The 23,538-nt window shown below is 37.6% G+C and overlaps 1 protein-coding gene across 9 annotated transcripts in view; it reads right to left on the minus strand.

Moving 5' to 3' along the window:
• Positions 1–6,473: 6,473 nt before the first annotated feature.
• Positions 6,474–23,538, minus strand: part of WDR20 (WD repeat domain 20) — a 47,057-nt gene continuing 29,992 nt past the window's right edge. The window contains exons 3-6 of one of the 9 annotated variants that reach the window (XM_083862812.1): positions 22,961–22,987; positions 19,308–20,585; positions 14,305–14,435; positions 6,486–8,188 (exon numbers count right to left, since the gene is read on the minus strand). In XM_083862812.1, the coding sequence (XP_083718938.1) occupies positions 14,346–14,435; positions 19,308–20,585; positions 22,961–22,987 (1,395 nt within the window). In that variant the 3' untranslated portion in view covers positions 6,486–8,188; positions 14,305–14,345. The other 8 variants (XR_014590276.1, XM_083862813.1, XR_014590275.1 and 5 more) reach the window with 8 other exon arrangements.

Consider the following 23,538-nt stretch of genomic DNA (forward strand, 5'->3'; position numbering starts at 1 on the left):
CAGAGGAAATCTGAGCCTATCTTGATCTTATTTGGCCTTTTATTTCCACAGTATGTTTAAGGCCAGTGACATAAATTTTAGGAAATAAAGCATTCTTTTTCAAGTACTACTTACTTTTCCCTAATGAATGATTACCTAAATCAGGTGATTTCTTTCTTTTCAGTAAATTGTAATCCTCTCTGAATATGCATGATTAAATGTTCTTCTCAGCTTGCTTAACACAGGTCAAGAATTTTGAGTTTTGAGTCCTCCCTTTAAAGAAAGGAAAGTCTTCTCTTGTGCACAGATTGCCTTTCAAAGGTTTCTGTTTCCCGTGTGCAATGATGAAATATGACCCCAATGAGAGAACTGCTGCCCATCAAACCTTACAGCATCCTTCTTTTCAAGAACTCTGGCAAGTGACATGAAATCACTTCAGTTTTGAAGACTGAAGTCAAAAGGTGAGGGGAGTGTTGTGTCCATGTTTCAAGTGGCGTGAAATTAAATTTGTTTCCAGTGCTAGTCCTTGTCTTGTCAACCGTGAACATAATTCAGTCAAGGTAGTTCTTTGCACTGAGTCCAAACCTTACCTAAAACACCACTGATGCTTCTCCATTCTTTTTGGCCCAACCTATTTAAGGCAGCCAATACATGAGCTTTAACCATGCACAAAAGATTAAGACTTGTAGGAAATAGGTCAGGGCAAGTACTTCAGTATTTGTGGCAAATTTCAAAGGCAAGTCCAAGACAGGTAGTATTAATGTGGAAGAACTGTCAGCCCATTTAGAGAAAGTAATTTGTAGCACTGAGCTTGTTAGCTAGAAACAAATGTTTTTACTTAAGCTGATTACTTGGGTTTATTCTGTCTGCCTAAACACAGATCTTTATTTGGTCTGATGCAGTTCCCCCTCCCCCCAAATCCCTGACATACACGAGTTAGAATTTAGAAGCTCTGATACCTCATAATCCCCTCGGGAGACTCTTGTTAGAGTTGCTGTTACTTAATGGGTCAGCTCCACCTTCATTTTTAAATATCATCATCCTGTTTTTGATGTCTGCCTTGAGTTAAAAAGTTTTCCAGATGAAGTGTGGCAGAGACAGGAATTGTGCTTTTGCCTTTTTAGGGCTTCAGTCTACATTTTGAGCAAATGAAAATATATTTTTAAAAAACTTAATTATCCTGTATATAGATGATATCAGGGAAATTCTAAACATGTATTTGACATGAAATAAAAAAAAAATTAAATATTATTTAAAATTCTGGCAAACTAAAACTTTGTTTATATATCAGCTATGTGAAAAATACTCTATGTATTCACTTGCTGTATCAACAAGGTGAGGTGGAAGTTAGTCCCACATGAAAAACTTAAAAATACAGGTTTTTCTCAAAAAAACCCTCAAAAACCTCCACAAACTAGCAAAGAACAATTATAAATTATTTTCTGCTGTGCATTAAGCCTTGAGAGCATGAACTCTCCTTCTACAGGAGAAGCCACTTTTTCCCACAAATTTAGTTCTGGGGTTCATCAATGTAGGTTTTCTAAGGAGTTCCTTCAGGCAAGATTTCAAGAAACATCAAGTAAGACAGGTAATTTTTAAAAAGGAATGAAGCGAAGTTGTAATTGGCTGAGGGTTTTTTAATTTCTATTTATTTGGATTTTCTCTTCTAATTGTATTCCTTAAGATGTTCTCAGAAAGAAATTGAAGCTTGTTTACTTATTTTAAAAGCATTCTCTTAGGAAGTCCAGGAAAAAAAAAAAATAAGACAACAACATGGGCCTCCACTGGGAGAACTACCAAAATTACATTTTTCTGGAGTAGCCAAATTGATTTCCTGTCCTACTCCTACACTGTATTTAGTTTTCTGGGCACCTAAGGAAGGTGGTAGAACCCCTGTGTTCCAGTCTGTCAGATTTATTGGATCAAATATTGAGTTGTAGACTCTCACTTGCCCACTGAAGCACATTTGAAACTTCTGTTGTTTCTTCAACAGTCTGAGGAACAGAAGGCAGTTCAGTCTTCCCTGAAACATTTCCATTTGCCTGCTACAGAAGGAATAGAAGTGAGGAAAAGCCTGGCTATGCAGTGAGAGAGACCGAGTCATGCTTCTGTTGTTAGAGATCGAACAACAGCAGCAGTGCCTGATTTTGCCTTGCTCTGACAATTTGTAGGAAAACCCCACAAGGTTTGAGGGCTGCTTTCCTACCATTTTGATACTCTTTTCCTGAAGGGGGTCAATATTTAATTAAAGCATTGTTCTGGCAGAGCACAGAGAGTGTTCTGCATTGAACTTCCTAAGTACTTGTTCCTTTTAGAACCTGGTGGAGGAGGAGGTTGGTTAAAAATAACATGAAAGGATTCTTTGAGCTCAAGTATTAGGAATGGAATGTTATCTACAGAATTTAAGTTTTCAAATTGTATTACAAATGACAGCTAACTGCTGTATTTTTTTTTAGATTTAAGGGTTTGGTGGTTTTTTTTTTTTGTTGTTGTTGTTTTTTTTTTGTTTTTTTTTTTCAGTTAGCTCCACAAATTATTCTCCTCCTGTGTTCAGTAACTTGCACCTCAGGTTCTACTGAGAACATGCAAATTGTGCCATTATATGAGATACTTGATTCTGATGACATTTCTGTAAATACTGAGTATTTTTATGTAACTACAATCTAACTCAAAGCTAAACCAACCTTTTAGCTGATTCAAAAGCAAGTAAAACTTAAGTTGTAGTTTGCTTCAAGCCACTGATCTTAACATTAATCCAAAGTCTTAACAGGGACTGATATTGCAGCCAGTTGCTTAAAAGAGCAGTAAAAGCACTTAGCTGATCATGCTTCAGAAATCTGGCACACAGATCATCAGTAACAATTTAACAGAGTATTTCCTATTGCTAAATTAGGTAAGAGTTAAAACATCCTTAAGATCTTTCTAGGAAAGAATCTTTATTCCAAATTGATATCATTGATTTTAAAATTCTTGAGATCTAAAATTTTGCATTAATTTGCAATACCTAAATTTGGTGATGGGTTATAGAACAGTTTTGTTATCTAGAAAACAAGTCTGTGCAAGTCATACTTGATTAGGGGTTAAAAGTCTTCTGCCTACCAAGTGTGCATGCAAGACAGGTTTGGCAAATAACTTTTTTGGACGTTTTAACAGTTATAAAAAAGTTATAAAAGATATTTTGCTCATAATTGGGAAGTGATGATCACTTTCATTTTTCATAACCAAACACCGGGCTCTGGTGCTGCTGTTCAAAAACCCAGCCATGAGCAGGAGGGAAAGGGCATTTTGTGTGAGAGGTGCTGCTGTGGGGAGGCACCATGGAAAATGGGGCACATCACATCCAAGTCACTCAGCCAACCCTTGGGCATCAGTGTGAGATTTGTGCTCTAGATCCAGACTAACTGTTTATTCTGACCAGTTAAGATACACAATGCAGTAAAATACAGGTTAACATAAAGACCTTGTAAGAGTAAAAATTATGTCTGTTATGTTCTCAGCTGTCCTTCTGAGATTCCACAGGGCTGTGCATTTCTGAAAATAATTATTCTTCTCACTCACTTTGAGGTCTTCCAGTAAGTGGGCTTTTTGCTGTGGTTTGTTGATTGTTTTTGTAAGAAGAGGCACCTTAACAGTTATAGGGTTCTGCTGTGACTGGATTAGATCCGAATCCTTGTTCAGCTCAATTTTATACATTTTTGACAACTTTGAGCATGCCCAAATTCCACATTGTAGCTTTTCTGTGTGGAGAAGTTCACGAGACTCAAGTTCTTTATGAATCCATTTGACATCTACTACTAAAAGAGCACTTGTCTAACTTAGATTTGTCTTCATGTTTAGAAGATGATATTATTATCACATACTGTACTGAGGATCAATGTGACATTTGTAAGGAGATTCTTGAAAATGTGAAAATATTCACAGGGTAAATGTGCAGACTGGTGTACAGTGGTGCAGACTGGGAGTATTTGATACTGATTCAAACTTGAGTATCCAAGTTAAATATCATGCACCTGCATCATGTACCATTGCTCAATTTATGTCATTTCTTCATAGCAAACTTTCACAATCTCAATAACAAGATGGAAAAACATCCCAGCCCTGACAAGAACTTTTGTAGAGTAAGACTAAAGCACTTGACCAAGATGTGCAGGGAAACCTTTACTGCTGCTACTCACACTAGGTGTGCCAAAGGAAGAGCAGATTTCTCTTACTGGGACTGAACAAATACATGACTCAAGTTTTAGTGGAGGAAGTGCTTTACACCAGTAGTGAGAACATTGTAACCAAAGGGAAACAGCAGAACATAATGGTACAGCTAACTGCTCCTTGTCATTTTATTGAAACTCCTACTGCATGGATGCTGCTTTCCTCCAGTTCCAAGGAAAGAGTGTTTTCCTGAAGACAGTAACTCAAAGTGCAGTGAAGGTACGTAAACCCACAGTGACTGGCTGAGGTTTCCTGCTCTGTTATGTTTCAGTGGATAATCTCCCCATGTCTGTATGCTTTCATGTTAGTAGCTCATACTGATAGAACAGAGAAATTCAACAATAAGGCAATACAGTATTTGAATACCTACCACAGGGGGTTTTTACAGACAGACAGACAGACAGACAGACAGACAGACAGGTATGTGAAAGGTGTGACACTACACTTAGAAAATGAAATTAAAGGCTGCAGGTCTATAGGCAGGCAACAGAGTGCACCAGTAACCTCCAAGTTCTTACCTTTGGAACACCGAGCAAAAGGTGCCAGGAGCTTATCCATGTTTTTTCCAGAGAGGAAGATGGTGAGTTGCTTAGTGCTGATGTATTTGGAGTTGACCATAATGAACAGCATTAAAACTGATGGTCTAAAAATAGGTAACTAACTGTATCCAAGGGAGCTTACTCTCCACTGTTGCAAATTTCTTACAAAAAAAAAGAAGACAAATCCTACTACTCACATTTGATGGATTGTTCTGACTCAAATCTCTCTTACCTAGCACTATACAGGAGGTCAAAGCTCAGATTATCAAAACTATATTCCTGATGGAGATACATTAATTGTATTGGTTGCTTCTCATAATCTGTTTCTGGAAGCCTCAAACCACAGATGCTGAAGTTTAAGTATTTTGACTAAAAATACAAAATTCCATCAAACTATGTTTGCACAAGGTACCTTTCTGATTTCAAAAGTCTTATTGCCACTGTTTGCTTCCCTAATTAATCTATCAGGTAGGTGATTATTCATACCAGGAAAAAGATGAAGTCAGGATTTTTGTAAGTTTTAACCTGGAGAGAAAAGGCTTCCAGAATAACATCTTGTGTATTACCACATTCTTTTTTATCTGGGACTGTCAGACTGTTATAATGAGAACGGCATTTTCATATTCAACAGATCATTTTTGCTATAAAATAGCAAATCTGAAGTGAAGAACCACATTGGAATTTTTCTTCATTTTTTCTTTTACGTTTTCAGGTGGACCTTAGTTTGGCACATACAGTACTTCAAGGATATTTATTTCCTAACAAGTTCTTTGCTGGTAGACCTCTGGAGACAACTTACACTTCTCTGGCTATTGGAGGAATAGGCAAACTTGAGTTTTCCACCTGCTTTGTAGCTAAAATACACCCACCTTTAAACTGTGAACTGGCAAGTGTAGTTCCTACTCTCATTCTTCCAGCTAAAATTCCATACTGAGATTATCTGTGTTCTGCTCACTCTTATTTCTTTTTTCATGTAGTAGGAAAATATTTTTATTAAAAGTTGTATTAAAAATAGAGGTCTTAAGTTCCTTTCAGGTAAGTTATTAATATCCTGTTTCTTATTAAAAGAGTTTTTTTCCATATGGAATAGGGTGTGGTATGGGCAGTTCAAGCTTCTAGATGATTGCCCTAATAGTAAAGAAGAGGCTGAAAAGAGAAAACCCACACACATTCCTTGTGTTCTGTGACGATCTGTGGCAGGGACATACCCTGCCAACACAGATGTGAGTAGCTGCTGTTGTTCCCCTGATGTTGGATATTGCCATTCTTTCCCTACTGGTTTTGTATTTTTCCAGCTGAAGGAAAAAAGTATTTTAAAGTTATTGCATATTTTTTCAACTGTTTCATTTTGATTCAGACCATATGAAGCACTTCTATAGAAGAAGTCTACGGGGAGATAACTATACTAGTTTTCAGTGATGAGGTTTATCTGTATTTTAACAGTTAAACCCACTATGTTAATAAAACAAAACTTCTGAAAAATAATCCTGCTCAGTTTCAGTATTTTCCCCATTCCTTGTATTTTAGAATACAGATAAGAATTGTAAAGCACAGCTCCATCTTGAATAAAGTAGGGAACTAATTCCCAGCTTATAAACGGATCTGGCACTTATCCACATGCTGGCTGCATTGCAAGGATAAGACTTAGTTGCAAGCTACTGCAGTTGCTTTTCCCCAAATGTTCATTCATTTCCTGAAAACAAATCACTTCTCATGCCAGAAAATGTCTTAAGTTTTCTTGTACTTAAAAAAATTCTACCCATCGTTATTGTTGGGAGAGCAGGAGGGGCATTAACATGTGCCCACAGATACAGTATGTGCACCCTTAGGCAAGTTCATTGTCCTGGGCAAGCAGCCTCTGTTCTACTCTGCCTGCAGGATTGTGCAAATCCCAACTGTGAACATTGCTACATGAGATAAAGGGAAGCATATGATGATATTTCCATTTTCTATCATTCTGGGGCTGGACATGGAGGGTTAATCTTTGCAAGAACTACTGAAAACAAGTTAAGTGGTGTGTTGACTGAATAAAAATGACAAGTGTATTTAGACAAGCAGCATTAACCTCTGCAAATCCATGGATATTTCTATCCCAATCACACTTATCAGTTTAAGACCACTGAATTATAAGTGAGATGCCTGATGCAAGACAAAGGAGTCACAGAAATGCTACTCCAATATGTTATCCCAGTTTCTGACTGACAAGTCACTAAGTGTGTACAGCTACTGCTGCAACTCCAAATGCATGGAACTACACGGTAACAAAATCCTTACCCCAGGAAGCTGCCTGTCTGTGAGATTGCTGCTGTGTGATGGATTTAAACTGCAGGATGTGTTTGGAGATGAGCCATTAAGAACAAGAACAGAACAATCATATTTCACTTTCCTAACTGAAATTCAGTTCTATTCAATGTGAAGCAATGTTCTAGGTGAGGTATTTTTGAAAGGAATTTGTTCTACAAAGTTTAGATAGTATTTCTGTACCAAACATTTAATTCAACAAAGAATTGGTTACATCAAAAGTGATTGGATTTGAACAGAAAGTAAACAAAAATGCATATTCAAGATAGTTTAATATGTATTTTCTGAATTAGAAATATCACTTTCTTAAATGAATGAGAATTTCTAGTGTAATGATCCATTACTCCCCTCCCCCATCACTGAATTACATTATTTATACATATAATACAGAGCTGATTGCAGTTGGAAACAACAATATTAAAATAAATGTTTAATAGATACAAAGGATCTTTTCTCCACAACATAGTTTTTCTGGTGTCTGGACACCAATTTTAAAGTAATTCTCTATAAGCATTAAACTATTTAAGTGCAAAACAATTTTGTTTTAAAAAAATCTATGATTGCAGCATCCATCTTCCTGAAAAACATTTTGAAGCCAGAAAGTAATGACTTTCATTTTCCATGAGTGCATTCCAGGCTGTCTTCTAGCCATCTCTGGTTAAAAAAATCAGTGCAAAATAAACAATGGTGAAGTACTAGTTTAACCATTGAACTTACTTGAATTTAAGAAACATATCTTATTTTACACTATATATATATATATATATATATATCTTTTATTTATATATTTATAGAGAGATTAAATTACACTGGACTTGAAAAGTATAAAGAAAACAAAAATGTTACTACTTTTTCCTGCAGCACTAAAGGAAGCTTTTTGCTTTTTCTCCAATGCAAACTCTTCCTTGGGTGAGCAGCCTAGCAGGATCAGCTGTAGTGAGAACTCCTTACATTTGTCCTTTGCAAGTCACTATGTGATTCACATAATTCCATGTTTACACTCTGCCACATTATAATTTGTGATGCTCTTTGCCTGAAGAACAGCTCCTGGTTCCACTGTCATTACTTCTTGTCCTGCGTTCAGAGATTTGCTAGCAGTAGTGTGATGGCTATACTACAGTTCCACTTGGAGAATTGGCCTGGTTTTGGGATGACAATAAACCCTGCAAACAAAGCAGTTTACATTAATCCAGCAAGAGAACCTGACATGAATTTTATAAACTTCTTAACCTGAACCTACAATGAGTACAGTTGATTTTTACCAACACTTGCTTACTTCAGACATCAGCACCTTCTCTCCTACAAAGGCTCTAAGTCACCACGGTCTCAGCCAAGCAGCACACAAAGAGCTCTCAGACAGGAAGAAACGTGTGCGTTTATGACACGGAATGGATCTGATCCCAGCATTTGGTTTAATCTACCTTGCACTTGGGAGTCATAGTGAACTGTGAAACTTCAAAAATCATACACCAAAAAAGTGATCAGCATTTTACTGGGGTGGTGTCAAACAAACCCATTCCAGAATCAGTGTGTTTGATACCATACATCCCCTGATACAGGGAATTGCTCCATCTCTTACATGTGATTGAATATTACAAGTTTTGAATAGAAAAATAGATCATCTAACCAAATACTTGTTTTGATAATTTTAAAACAGAATAAAACGCTGATGAGTTCAGTCAAGATTTCCTATTACAATTTAAGTTCACACTCAGGAAAACTTGGTACCTGCTCTTCTAATTACCTTGCCATTCAAATCAAGAGACTCATTTCACACACAGCCCCGTGACTGTGTAGTTGTGCCCCTCACTACACAGAGGCTGCTGCTCTGGATTAAGGCAACTACACCTTATGGATAAACCTGTGGGTACCAATGGACAGACTCCATTTCAGATTTATGCACAGTAGCCCCTTTTCACATAAAAGTAACTTTATCAGGCTTATCTAGGAAAAGCTTATTGTCAAAATACAATTTAGCCTCCTTATAAGGTCATCAGTTAGTTCTACTGAGTGCCAGCAGGCCAAGGAGCATGCTGGCAGCTGGAAGCACACTGGCAGCTGGAAGCACACCAGCAAGTATCCCCATGCAACTCCTCACCTCGTAGGTATGATAAATGCACTTTCAGCAGCTCCTCTAAGCAGCTCCCAACTTACGTTCTTATTTCAAAATTAAGATCCTAGGACTCAGATCCATCAAACTAGACAAGACCAGGCAGCAATTAGCATAGAGACAGAAGACAGAATTATGTCACTCCTTCAGAATCTACAGGAGCTCTTTCACACTCGGATCCAAGAACTGAGAGGTCACGATGATGGAAGTAAACCCTGACCTCAGAAGAGGTGGCAAGAGGGGAAGGAAGGCTGAACTGACTGGATTCAAATCATCAAAATTCTGTTAAAACCAAAGCCCTTATTTTTAAAGAAAATCTGATAATTTCAGACACATCATGAACCTGGATAGTTTGCAGGATTTATGGCAGACTGTGTGTGTATTAGCACATGGTCCATATGACAATGATATATAACAAAGCACATGGCACTTTACTTGGAGCCTTCCATAGACCTCACCTGAAGGAACCTGAACACCTCTATTAGTATTTTTTTTTTATGCAGGCAATATCTGATTCAAACACTGTTGAGGTAGACTGAAGTGGGTTGTTCTTTGCACTTGACATTCAGGATGTGCAAAGATCCTGCATATTTCATGAGAACAAAAAGTTTCCTAGTTATTACTTAAGGACTAGATGGTGAAAGGAGGCAGAACTTTAGAGCAAACAAGCCACTGAAGCACTTCTAAAATTTTTGCCAGGAACGTTTTGTTGGAAAGTGACAAGGCTGAATCAGAATTCACTAGTTCATTACTGAAGGATTCTTCACAAGTTTGTTAAATCCAGCAGCAACTAGAAGGTCTTTCTTGTCAGAAGATTACCTCCACTAAGCAACTTTGAAGTACCCTGGAAAAAGACATCCAAAGGTATTATATTCAGTCTTAATTAAATCGGCAATCCAAACTGTTCATGTGCAATTATGTGCTTTATAAGCACACAGGAACCTCTAGGGTTGGCATAATGTCTTTTTCAATAGGCTCATAACCACCCTATACAGAAGAAATAAGCCCTATTCTAGCACTGGATTTACACTGTAACACAACCAATTGTTGGGAAACAAAACAAAGAGTTATTTTCCTAAGATTCCTCTTGAAACTGGCAGCACATAGAGAAATTCAGTGTGGTGCCTTATTCCCTGTGAACTACCAGCCACTCTCTAGAATGCAAGTTCCAAGACTAGGAACAAACAAGGAGTCAGTCCTGGTTACATCCCATAGGCAGTGAATGCTCCCTGCTTTGAAGAGCAGCAGCTCAGTGCAGATGCCTTTCAGTGAGTACTAGGAATTGCTTGTATTTCAGTCCTTGCCCTGACTTAATTCTGCAACTCTGAGCAGGCAAGCCAGAGGAACATCCAAGTAGAAATAACTTCGAGACCAATATCCTCGTGCTCCTGCAGATGGAACAAATGTACACAAGTACTGCCTTAAAACTTGGACTAGGCTATGATGCTGTTCAGAAATTCACTCCCAGGGAGAGACCAGAAAGTTTGTGAGTTCTTCCAAGTGCTTGATTTCAGAAGACCTTAATCTTAGATGTTCATACAAGAAAAGGAAGAATATGAATTTGGTTTTTAGGTACGTAAGTTTCACCCAAGTGGTGAGTTCACAGTGGGTCCTGATTGAAACAAGAATTCTACAGAATTTTGCCATTGTATCACAGCCTTCCCAGCAAGGCTATTCATGAGGTTGTGCTTGGTGTAACACAGGAGTCAGGAAAACAACTAAGAAAAGCAAGTAAGGGCTCAAATAAAGTTACTGCTTTGATTCAAAGTTCACAGTAAGTCTCATCTGTGATACAAAGGGTGTGGGATTAGAACAGTTGTTACAGTCTCTGGAAAAATACAATGGGTAAGGTAATGAAAAAATATAAAAAGCTCCTGCCTGTAAAGAAAGAAGAAAGCCATTAGAGTGTAGTGCTTTCTGTGATGGAACCACCCAGTCTGGTCAATCAAGTGGGAAAAGATGGAACAAAAGCTGCAGCAATTTATTAGAGCAACAGCCAAGTCAGCCCATTTAACAGCTGTGACAGGAAACATGGAAGAGCAGAGCCACAACAGCTGCAGTTTGCTGCATGGTGCAGCAGCTTCAGGCTTAAGGACAAACAGATCCCACTGAGCAAGCAGCAGGAGCAAATTAAGACACTCTCAAAGTTTTGTAAATAAATGTAGTGTTTTATTAGCAGAAGTATTTTGTCAGCATATGAGTCTAGCAGGCATGGGAAATGGAAGAGTTATGAGATCCAAGACAGGCATTTCGTAAAGCAGAATTTGTCCCAACCTCAGAGGTAGCTGCTGTCCCATCTGCCATCTTAATGGGACACTGCACAGCTGAGCAGTGCAGCTTTCAGAGGATGGGGTCATTTGTCTTAAGTTAATTACTGCTGTGAGTAATGAACACAGGCTGCTTCAGCTCTAGCTGCTAGGACTATCCTCTTTATCCCTGCATTCTGACTTCCTGAAACACACAGGACTTTGCACATCTGGTAAAAATACGCTGGCATGGGCAGGAATGAAAAGCCATGACAAATACACTCAGCAAGGTCACTTGCACCTGGGGTTTGTGGCACTCATGGCTGGGGTCCATTCACTGCAGCAGCACCAACACAAACTCTCCTCCTCATTTATGAATTGTGAGGAGAGGGTTTATTTTTAAAAATTCTACATATAATCCAGACTAAAGTCTGGGGCTTTTTTCTAAAGACATGAAACATAATAGGGTTTCACAACAGAAACTAATTCTATGAATGATCAACATGCAATTGCTGTATTAAAAAAGAAAAAAAATCAGGAAGATACTGGAACACTAAGTAAGAAAAAAGTCAACAGCAGCCACTGAGTTAATATTTTCTGAATTTAAATTAGAGGAGGTTTAATTGGAGCCAAAGGTGCAATCATACATAGTTGCACTAATCTAGATAATAAAGGGCAAGTTTGGACACGCAAGCAGGATACAGTAAATGCCTGTCTCCTTCAGGGAAACAGCTCTGCTGGTGCTCAGAACATGCTCAATGTCAAACTCTGCTTATCTTTCTACTTTCTGGTTTGAAATTGAAAGGTAGAAAAAAATAAAGGAAAGGGTCCAACATAACAACCAATCCAATGTAAAAAAAGAAGTCTAGTACACTTCACTAATGCAATTAAACTAATTAAAATATGGCTGAATTAACAAATGCCCATACAAGAATGGCATTGGTTTTTTAAACTGTTTCTGCTATTGTTAGTATATAAAATAATGGGAAATTGTTATTTGAAAAACACTCCAGGAGTAGTTTATTCTTGTCCAGAACTGTGATATTCCTGGAGTAATTAGGGTTACTAGGTAACTGGGGTTACGAAGTAATCTGGACTGACAGCTTTGCTTGAGAAAAGAGCCCATGGTCCATTATGGTGTTTGAGCAATAACATGCCAAAACCAAAGTGAGATTTCTCACATTTGTTTAAAATTCTGTAGTTAAATCAGCTGAACTGGTTTTAAGATTTGCAGGAACAAAATCTTCGAGTTCCTTATCCAAACGAATAAATGTTTAACAGCAAAAGTTTCTGAACTGCATAAACTCACTAAATCAGATATTAATCTCTAATGGAGTAATAAAATTAATTAACTGAAAATGCTCAGGAAAGCACATGCTGTTCATTCGCATAACTTGCTACAGAGAAATATTTTGTATGGAATTTAGGAGGATACAGCAAAGCTGATACCTGATTTTACACAGCTTGTGTGTTCACTAAATGGGCTTTTAAATTTGTATTCCATTTGCCTTTTTTTTCCCTCTGTTATAATAACATTACACAGAAGTATAAATACATAAACCATTTGACACCAGACCTTATAAATAACTGTAGCACCTTTAGGGTTTCACTTGCAACTTCTCCTCTGTGTATATAAAGGAGTTTTTCTCTTAACAGAAGACACTGTCAACGACAAAAACAAATTCAAGGCTGGTAGAAAACGATCAGGAACTAAAATTCTGTCCAGTGGCCTGAGGTGAATGGAAGATATGCAGGTCCAAGAGGAAAAAAAAAATTAAGATGCAACTACTTGGGTGCTTGAAAATGCAGAAAAGGCTTTTGCCAGCACAAACCTGACCTGGGGCTCAAAAAATAGGACCTTTAAGCTCCATTCAAGTAGTTAAGGGCTCACATGCTTAGAAACTGTTGTTTCTCTACCTTCCTCAAACTACAAAAGTCAGTAAGGTGTAAAATTTTCAGTTTAGAAAATAGTGAAATTGAGATAAACCAGGGAAAACCTCAGGGAAAAGCTTATGACTTAAGGCAACCCCATGTGAGTTAGCTCAAAAGTGACTGTGGTCTTAGCAGAAGAAAGGAGCCAAATGAATTTGATACAGTTGAGCAGCACCTACCTAAAATCCAGCTTCAAAACCCAGAAAATAACATGATCTTACAAGTTATTTCCTTGAGAAGTTTGTGCAAGATCATTAAAGGCAAGTAAAATGACACCTTCATGTTTCAAGACATATTTTGAAAAATACCTTCTCTGACCACAAAACCTGTGGAAGTTGGGTTTTGTTTCAGGCTCACAGTGACTACTGAGAAACTGGTTTGACCAACCACTTCTTGCATCACTTGATACAACTGGATGTTCCAGAAGCATTCAAGCAGATTTCATTTTGTTGCTTCACTAGCCCCTGTTCTTAAATATGTATCTATGTTCTATGTATAGATCATCACAACGGTCAATCAATACCTCTGAAGTACCACAAAGGTCTCAAGTTTACATAAGATGGTTGCCTCAGCTTTAGTCTACAGAGTGTTTTTGCATAAGAGACAAACAAGAGTCCTCCCTCTCAGACTGGATCCAAAATAACTCACTTTTACACTGAATTTTCTCAAAAATGCCTATGGAACACTTTAGTAAATAGCCTTTGTTTGGCTCTTTCTTTGTTAACAAAGAATCACCACTGCAAAAGTGAGATAATCCCTAACCCCTCAAATGGAAGGGCAACATCTGAAGTCTTCACCTAAATTTGCTCCAAGAAATTTTGCAGCCAAAGTTTCAGATTAGCTTATTTTAGTTCAGATGAGTTTCACTCTAGACTATTTTTTTCTAGACAGAAAATGCTTGGATCATCTGCATGAGCCATATCCTCGGGGCTGTAAATTCAGCAATGATTAGGTAAAACACCAAGATCTAAAGCTGGAATAAAGAACATACCCTGCACCAGAGTCCACAGAGGAAAGAGCTCCTGTAGAATCCTAGAAGGAATGACGACACTCTGCCCCAGCTCCTACCAGACAGGTGTGCAGAGAGAATCTAGATACAGCCATGTCTGTGTTCTGCTGAATCTGAGTTCAAACAAGTTTGAAAAGTGGTTTGGTAAGTATTCTGTTTAATGTTACTCTAGTCCTAAAAAACCAGCTACTATGAGTCATGACATTATCAGCAAGATTTACACATCAAAACATCTGCATAGTCTTGAGATTAATTGAAAAAATTCTCAGAGCAGGTTACAGATGTGATCAACTTCTTACTTTAAAGCATGGCAAGTTAACAGTTTCATTGTGGCCATTTGTTCAGCACAGTGTGAGAGCATAAGACCACCTAAGCACTGCAAGATAAATTAAAACTCAAATGTGGAAAGGACTATTGAAAGTTATCTACATTTACAGTTCAATCACACATTTTTATTTAACATCAGTATACAGAGGACAACCCCAGCAAGTTATTTTGTAATGTCAAGTATTTAGTAAAGTTCTTCAGCTGTAACAGTGACAATAGAACAGCTAAAAATAAGCAGTATGAAACAAACATGATCTTCTTAAAATTATAAATATACCAACAATACTTCTTAAAGCTTAATTATTGCAACAGTTAAATTAACAATAGTTCATGTTAGAAAGGCTCTATGAAATTTATTCAAGTTGTCAAGAAATTAGATGGAAGTGTAAAAAGGAAATACATATGAATTTTACTTTTGATTTTCACTAAAGGTAGTCAATACAATTTTGTACAGTATCACCTAACATGTCAATCTTTAACAAACTCCAGTATACAGAATCATAAAATGCAGAAAAAATAGTTTAATCTTTACATGTAAATTAACAGTAAATTAACTGACACAAATTTTATTATTGTAACATAAGCAGGCCAGCATTTTAAATATTAATTTAGTAGTTTTATGTTGTTAAAGGGGCAGACATATACAGTCATTCCAAGTACATACTCAAATTTTAAGAGGTGATAATTCAGAACATGGGTTTTCTAGAAAGTGTTTAGTAAAAGTCATGTTATTTCCTAATCCAGACACCCTCATCATAAAGCCTTTACAGGGTTATGATCTCTCCTGGCTTTAGTGGAGCCACTTGTCACACCTCCTCACACACGCACACACACACACCTTGCTATAAATATCACACCAGTGTACTCTAGGTTTAATTCACCCTGATAGTGCGGGTATGCCATGTGCAACTTTGCTAATGTGCACATTACAGAAAGCTTCAAATTTGAGCATGGTAACCTGAAGTCGTATAGCTGTGATTCAGTTTAACTATAATCATCCCTGAAGTTTATACAGATACCGTATCACGTTGAAAGAAATCTATTTGATAGTACTTAAATACCAGCAATTGAACTTCAATTGTAATGATGAAATGCTCCTTTCCACTGAGGAAGAATTAGTATGTATAGCTGCTCATCTCACTCAAATATAGTACATGAATGTTTAAGTACTTTCACTAAAACAGAAGTCATACTAAAACATGATACTGTACTACAATTGTAGTTAACTAGAAAATTCAAGGATGTTATAATTTAAGTCTAAGTTTTCCTGTACAATAAGTCAAATAAATAAATTCCATGTGCATTTGTTTTACAGAGTGGTAGGATGTTTCTCTTGCTAGGTTATACACTGCCATTTCACCTGGGGTTACTTCTGGCCAATCTTACCTTGAGCTTTCTGACACAGGGAACTCACCGGCAACTTTCATTCGCATAAAATGGAGTCACTGTACAGACAGTGAACAGTCAGGTTTGAAATCCAAGACAGAAATCATGTAAGTAGTTACTCTGACCACTGACTTCAGAGAAAACTGATTTTGCATACCCAAGTACCGCTTTGGGGGTTTGTGGGTTGGTTTTGTTGGGGGGTTTTAAATTGCTTCTGCAGATCCTGTAATTCCGTTTGACATAAAGACAGCACAATAAAGGTCGCTTTTGTTCCTTCAAAATTCTGTTTCTAAGTTTTCAGATTAATCCAACGGTTCTGTAATCCCATTTAGGTTTCCCATCAGGGCCTGGGAAATCAGGGGTGAGGGATGACAGCTAATAGTCACCATGCAGAGAAGAAAAATTCATACTCTTGTTAAGGCAACCTATTTTTCTGACCGCCCTGAACCTTCTCTCACAGAAACCAGCTCAAAAAAAAAAGAGAGAGAGAGAATAAAAAATGAAACTAATGAACCCTGAGCCTCATCCAATTTGTTTCTAATTGAATTTTGCCATTCACTTCACTTCACTGACTGGGAGTTGGCAGAGCAGTTCTGGAAGTGCAATGCAAGAATGGTACATCCCATGAGGAAGCTCAAGGTATGATTTTGTACACACTGAAGCAGCAATGTGGAAAGTTTATAAACAAACTGTCAGGACACTGAGACTATCAACTACCACAGGGATTGTGGCTGAAGAGACACTTCTGGATTTATTTTCCACTCAGGGCAGCACAAGCCCAACCAGAAAAATAAACAGAACTTGTCATACACTGTCCAATTATCCAGCACATGTTTTGATGGCTGTTGGAAATGAGAGGGAAAGGTAGCACTGGCTCAATGGAAATTACATTAGACACTGCAAGCCTCCTTCGCTTTTCCATCCAAGTCTTTCTTTAGGCTAGCAGTGGCATCAATTTAATGAAGGCCTTTTGAGGCAATGATGGAAGCAGCAGCAAGATTCAGAGGCTTTTACTCTATAGAGTTGGCAGACAAAAAAGTGACAGAGCCATATGTCAAAGGAAGACTAGAAATAGCAACTTTAAACCCCAGAGTAATGGGACAACCTCGGATAAAACAGCTGGTGAAACAGAAATGATGGTATATAACCCAGTAAGAAAGACATCACCATGAGTGTTTTATACTTTGACAATTCTCTTTAAATAAAATTAAGTGCTTTCCTATAAACAAAAAGGATATCCATAACGTCCTTCTGGCACAAGTATTTTCCTTACAAAGCCCTGTAAACATGCCACCAAAATTTAGATTTTACCAGCAGAGTGAGCTCACTAGAAATGCAAGTGAAATCAGAAAACCAAATTAATTTGAAAATTTCTAAGTAAATACATCCTAAAGAATATGGCATTTACATCAGTGTGCAATATATTAAATTTGAAAGTGATAACTTCAGCATGAAAATTACTTACCTGTAGTTAAAGTTTTCCATATTGGCCAATACATAAATCCTGATTTTTGGTACTGCATACTTTATCTCTGAAATATTTGAAATGTCATATTCCAAATCAAAGTCAATACACAAAATTATTTAAGTTATACTCAGTCTAACAAAACCCCCCTCAGCCACTGAAAATAAACGTGATAGTGTAGTGTTTAATAGTATGCAAAAGAGTTTTGGAACAAAAAGAAAATGTAGCTCACAATAGCAATCTGAGGCACTGCTGTAATTAATAAGATGTGAAGTGCACTGAGTCACAAAAGTATAATTGCTTTAATACTTTCATTTTGAGCAAACATTTTAAATAATTTAGTGTTTTAAGGGAGTGCTTTTTATTTTTAAATTAATGCTGGATTTATAGTTCTCAGGCAAAAAAATACTTTCAGGTAACACCCTCCTCCCTTCTCCCATAAAGGGGTTTTCAATTTGAAGTTTTAGATTCAACCTTTAAATATGCATTAAGATGCAGAACAGACACAGATTTTTATGCATACCTATGACAAATTTGTGACAAATTTGATAAGATCTCAAAAAAGCCTACATTATACAAACAATTTTAAGAAAAATTATTAACTTTTACTTGCAAGTTTATAGTAGTGAAGATGTGGTATCTAAATATATACAGTACCTCTACTTCAAAAGTCAGATTTATGAACCAAATGGTTTAAATCTAACAAACAACAGATATTCATTTATGTTGCTCAACATGGCATTTTTCGGGTATTACCAGATCATTTCTTTTACTTCAGGTGATAATCTACATCCCCTTTCAGAAATTTTCACAAAAATAATGGTCCTTTTTCTCAGATCAACTCTGGAAATGTTTTCATAGCTGTATTCCTTTGAACTGTTGCTGGCAGGCAGAGCTATTGTAGCACAAAGTACTTTTTAATGTAAGAATCACCACACTTAGCTTCAGTCAAAATTTAGCTATCTATACATTGGACAGAAGAAAAATAAAATATTATACGTGTTCAAGTGCATCAACAACAAGAGTGAAAACTAGTAATAGACTAATGTAGGTTCAGCTGATGGAACAGGTGCCATCAAAAACATGAGCTTGTAGTGGTTGAACTGCCTAACAAACCTGACAGGAACAGAACACTGAAAATACTGAGAGAAAGCTTGCAGGATTTTCCCTAACTTAAATACATAAATCAAAACCTGGCTAAAATTAGAGTTCCTTGATAATACTGATTCACAATTCAAGAGCATAAACTACAGTTAGTACAGGGCTCACAAATCTGTGCATAAAATGGCTGATGTTTTAATAAGAAGTGGTTTCACATTAATGGCAGGCCACCACAGAAAAGTATGGAGGAATAAAACACTTTGGTTTTCATTTTTTCAGAGGCTCACGTTTCTCATTAGACTTAGAAGCAGCAGCTTTTCATAAGCTACTCTCATTGGGAGTGCTTATTTTGTAGAAAACATTAGAAGGATTATGATTATTTTAGTGTTTGACAGGTTTTACTTCAATTTTTACATAAATAGCTTTCACCATATTGTGGTTATGCTTAAGTATAAGAACACTGATCAATAGTTTAGATGCACAGTATTTATTTCTTCTGCTGGAAGGCAACTATATTTAATAATTGTATCCAAGACACTTCAAATCATTCAGAAATATGGCATGCAGTATCCAAAAGTATGGCTCTGAGGATATTCTTTTTACATTAAGCATAAAGAAATTTTATATTCAACATTCATTATATTTCAAGAAAACTATCTATTCAGAGTTCTAGTTCTTTGATGCAGCATTAAGGATTAAAACTTACCACTTTACCAGGCCTTGCCCATGTGCAAATAAATCCCTCCTGACAAGCAGTGACTATACAGTCTTCAAGAAAAATTAACACAGTCAGTCTTTCATGTGCTATCTTTTTACAGATAAGAGGCTCTAACAAGGGAACATCTTCCATTCGGGGACAGAGAGGTGTTCCCAAAGTTTTAGCTGGGTCCGTTTTGGTTTTAGTAACTAGGTTCAGTTTGTCACTGCTCTTGCTAGATATATGTCCCATGCTATGGTTTCTCTTGTGATCTTTTTCATGGTGTCTTTCCTTCCGATCGTGTAGCGACAAGGTTGCAAATTTACTAACGCCAGAAGCAATGGCACCATCCATGACACTGCTTTTACTGCCAGCGTTTGAGACTGCAGAGTGTGGAAGGCTGTTTGACCGTGGAAGAGGAGGGGGTACAGAGTTTCCAGGTGTTGTGATACTGTTGCCATTACTTCCTGGGTTAGTTCCACCACTTCCTGCAGGTGGACTCGTGGCATTCATGACATTTGTATGTGTCCTTGCTCTTGAGAGAGGTTGGTGGGGGAAGAGGATATCTTCTGTAAGATCCCACAAACAGAGCTGCGTGTCCTGGCCTACCGAACCAAATCTATACGTAACACTTACTGGACGACTGTCTGTAGAGTTCCTTTTGGATAGTCTAGATTGCGTGCTATTTGCTCGATCTCTGCCAAAATGAAGGTCTTGGAAATCCTCATCACTTCCGCTAAATTCCATCGGATCGCTCTCTTCTACACTAGTGGTATAGGGATCAAACGCAACGACACTGACCCATGACTTATGTCCATGGCCTCTCGCTATAACTCGACAGTCCACGAAAGACCAAACTGTCACCAAGTCATCCTCTCCGCCTGTCACTATGTATTTCCCATCGGGGCTCCAACACACACAGAGCAATCCTCCAAAGTAGCTTTTCATTGTACCATGCAATTCCACCGAGTCAAAGTTAAACACGCGAAGAAAACCATCCTGGCTCACACACGCCAAGAACTTCCCATCGGGGGAAAAGGCAAATTCATTCAGGGCACCCTCACCTACTGTCCATTTAAGCAGAGGGTTTCTTGTGGATTTACTCTTGCAAGTATGCACTGCAAAACTCTCTCCTTGTTTAAGTAGCTGGTAGTGCGGGGCTGTGGTACCACAAGTGTGCTCCACGTTATACAAGTACATATTGCCACTGGAATGAGCTACTAGGAAAAGGCTTTCCGAACCTGGTACCCATTTTACACAGGTTACTCGGGACTTGTCTATTAGTCTCTGTGAAAAACAAAGAAGATACACATCAGAAACTCTGAAAATTAAAGTTTTCATGGTTAGCTGTAAATCTGAGCTTTCTGGGGGATGAGGAGCAATACTTAAATAAAGTGAACTTAACTTTCTAGACAGGAACTATGCTACTGTATTTGCAAAAACTTATCAGGCAGTAAGGAGGAAATTATTTTCAAAGTGCTTTCAAAGGTTTTATTATGGTCCAGTCACATTCTACAAAGGCCATACTTCACTCAAGCCAATCTGTTATGAATCTAAAGGCAGTGCTCTTTGGTTTGCTTTTCCCTGTGTAGGTTGAACAGCATGAGAAGGAAACATGAAAACATTGAATAAGCTAGAGGGAAAAAAGGCAGTTACTCATCTGTATTATGCAGCACACAGGTTACAAATCAAGAGCAGTAAATTTAGGCTCTGATTTTATCTGAAATCACAAATAAAATGTGACCTCTGAAAAAGACGCTACCAGCTTTTACTGATTCAGGGAGCAAAGGCTGCATACACAGTGACCCTGTTATCATGTGGCTGGAAAGTCAGTGGTAAATGCACCTGCCTGGGTGAATTCACAGGGCACCACAAACTTTTCACTTTAGAATCCCCAACCTCCAATTATTTTCCTTTCAATAGCCAAGGACCTGCCAATACTCTGTTACCACTTGATTAAGCACTTTCCTTTAAAACAAAATGTTTTAATAGAGTTCATCATTGCAAAAGAATGCCCACACATTAAACAAACATTCCTGGTCTTAATGTCTTCAACACTCTAAGAACTGACAGGTAAAGTTTGACTTTTTTGACTGTTTCCACAACTTACCATGTTGTCCATGGCACCACTCAGCTGCAACTTGCAGACAAGTAATTCTTTACAAGCACATTCAAGATTTGTATTTGATATATTGATTGTAAGCAGAAAGAAGAGCTGAGCTACACAAAAGGCAAGAGTGCAAATATAAAGAGCCTAAGGAATACCAGAACAAGTTACAAAAGCCCTAAAAACAAAGAAAAAAGAATCTTCCCCAAACCTTGCTATGCTGTTTATCTCACACAAAAACCCCAAACTAATGGATAATACATCAACTGTTATCTGTTGTGGAACTGTCACTGGAAAGCAGCACCTGGCCATTTTAGATTACACTTCCACTGCTGTCAACCTCAGTGTAAAACCAGAAAGCCTCTCCTGTAATTTCTCATTGGTTAAAACAGCCATGGTGTATTTGACAGCTGAGAGATGTAACTAAATATGACAAAGTTCCTTCAAATGGAGTAGCTTTAAAATAATACAGTCTGTGATTCTGTTGTGGTATTTTAACTAGTTCATTGTGTATTCACTGATATATATCATGCATGCCTCAATCAATAATGATGGCATCAGAAACATTAGAGAGGAAGTTACTTGGCACACACCAGGAGCCCAGCTGGTTTCCTGTAGGCACCAGTCTTCTCACTGCCAATATGGCAACAAAAGCAAAATTTCTTGCTCTTTACTAAAGCAGCTCAATCTGACATGCAAGCTCTACTTGTAAGAGCACCTGCTCAACTTTTATACCAGAAATGGCACTTTATAGCCATGGTGGGCTACATGATCCTAAATACTGCAGAGAAACCCTGCAAACCTGATCTTTACTTCAAGGACGCTGTGAAAAGTAGAAGGTTACAATTTGCAATGAGAACAGATCAGCTCAGGGAGACAAGATGCAGACAGACTTTAACCTGACTTGCACAAGTGACTACAACGTATCCCCTTCTCAAGATAAAAACTCTGAAATTAGGACTTGCAGGAGTTTTAAAAGCTTTCAGCTGGGTTCATACAGTTCTGCAGCACAACAAACCTGACCTGCAGTCAGTAGGAGCAGCAGATACATTACAAGAATGGGCTGAATGCCGTATCAGCACATCAGGGAGGGATGTGAGATAAAGAGCTTATGTTCAATTTGACAGAAGAATAGTAAGTGAAGAAGCTTCGCTCATCAGTCAGAAACACAAACCAAGATTATCTTGGTCATGTTATGAAGAACTTGAAGGGACAAAATTATGGGCACAGGCCACAAAGGACTGAAAAATCTGAGGTAATCAAAGAATATGCATTATGGTCTTACACAGCTTTGGCAACAAACATACGGGACAAGTTTATTAGAGAAAAAATGCAGCTCAAGGCTTCAGTTTAAATTAAAAAAAGGATTAAAAAGTAAGATGAAAAAGCACTGGCTAGTTTGATAATAACAAACTACCAGCTGGAAACAAGTGAATCTGTGAGGTATATTTGACTGCTTTGGGGACTAAGAAAATATCAGTGGTTTAATTTTGACACTGTGGATACAGATGGATTTATGTAGGCAGCCACAAGCTGCACAGGATCTATCACTCACCTCAGCCTTTCGAGTCCCTGTCATCTTCTACATCAATAGAATTTAAAAAAAAAAAAAAAAAAAGAGTAATAAGTTAAGACTATGTCAGGGCTATTGCATTTTATGTTCAACATAACCTACCACAACAAGTTGATTTATTTCATGTATCATATTTTCTGATTGCTATTCTGTTTGCTCTACCACAGCTGAGAGTCAAAGCAGAGCTCTGAAGCACCAAATTGCTCACAGGACAGGAGGTGAATTCTATTACCTCTGGCATTAGTGCTGGATCTGTAGAACAATGTTGACTCTCATTCAGACCACCTCATGCCTACAGTTATTCCTAAAGACTATCTAAACTGAAAATATATTCAAAACCCAATAGGCACCTTCATCTTGAAGCAAATGAACTGGTTCAAACATCCGAGCTCACTAATGCTTCTCTGAAATGGGCTTTAATTACAAGTCAGAACTTACAAACAAATCTAGGGCAAACTTCAATACTGTAACTGACAGAATAAATATATATATATATATATGTTTTGGTGTTGGTTGTAACTGCAGATAAGGTCAGCATAGGAAACAAGAATTTGCCATTT

The sequence above is a fragment of the Zosterops lateralis genome (assembly GCF_965231275.1).
Source record: "Zosterops lateralis genome assembly, chromosome: 6".
NCBI lineage: Eukaryota > Metazoa > Chordata > Aves > Passeriformes > Zosteropidae > Zosterops > Zosterops lateralis.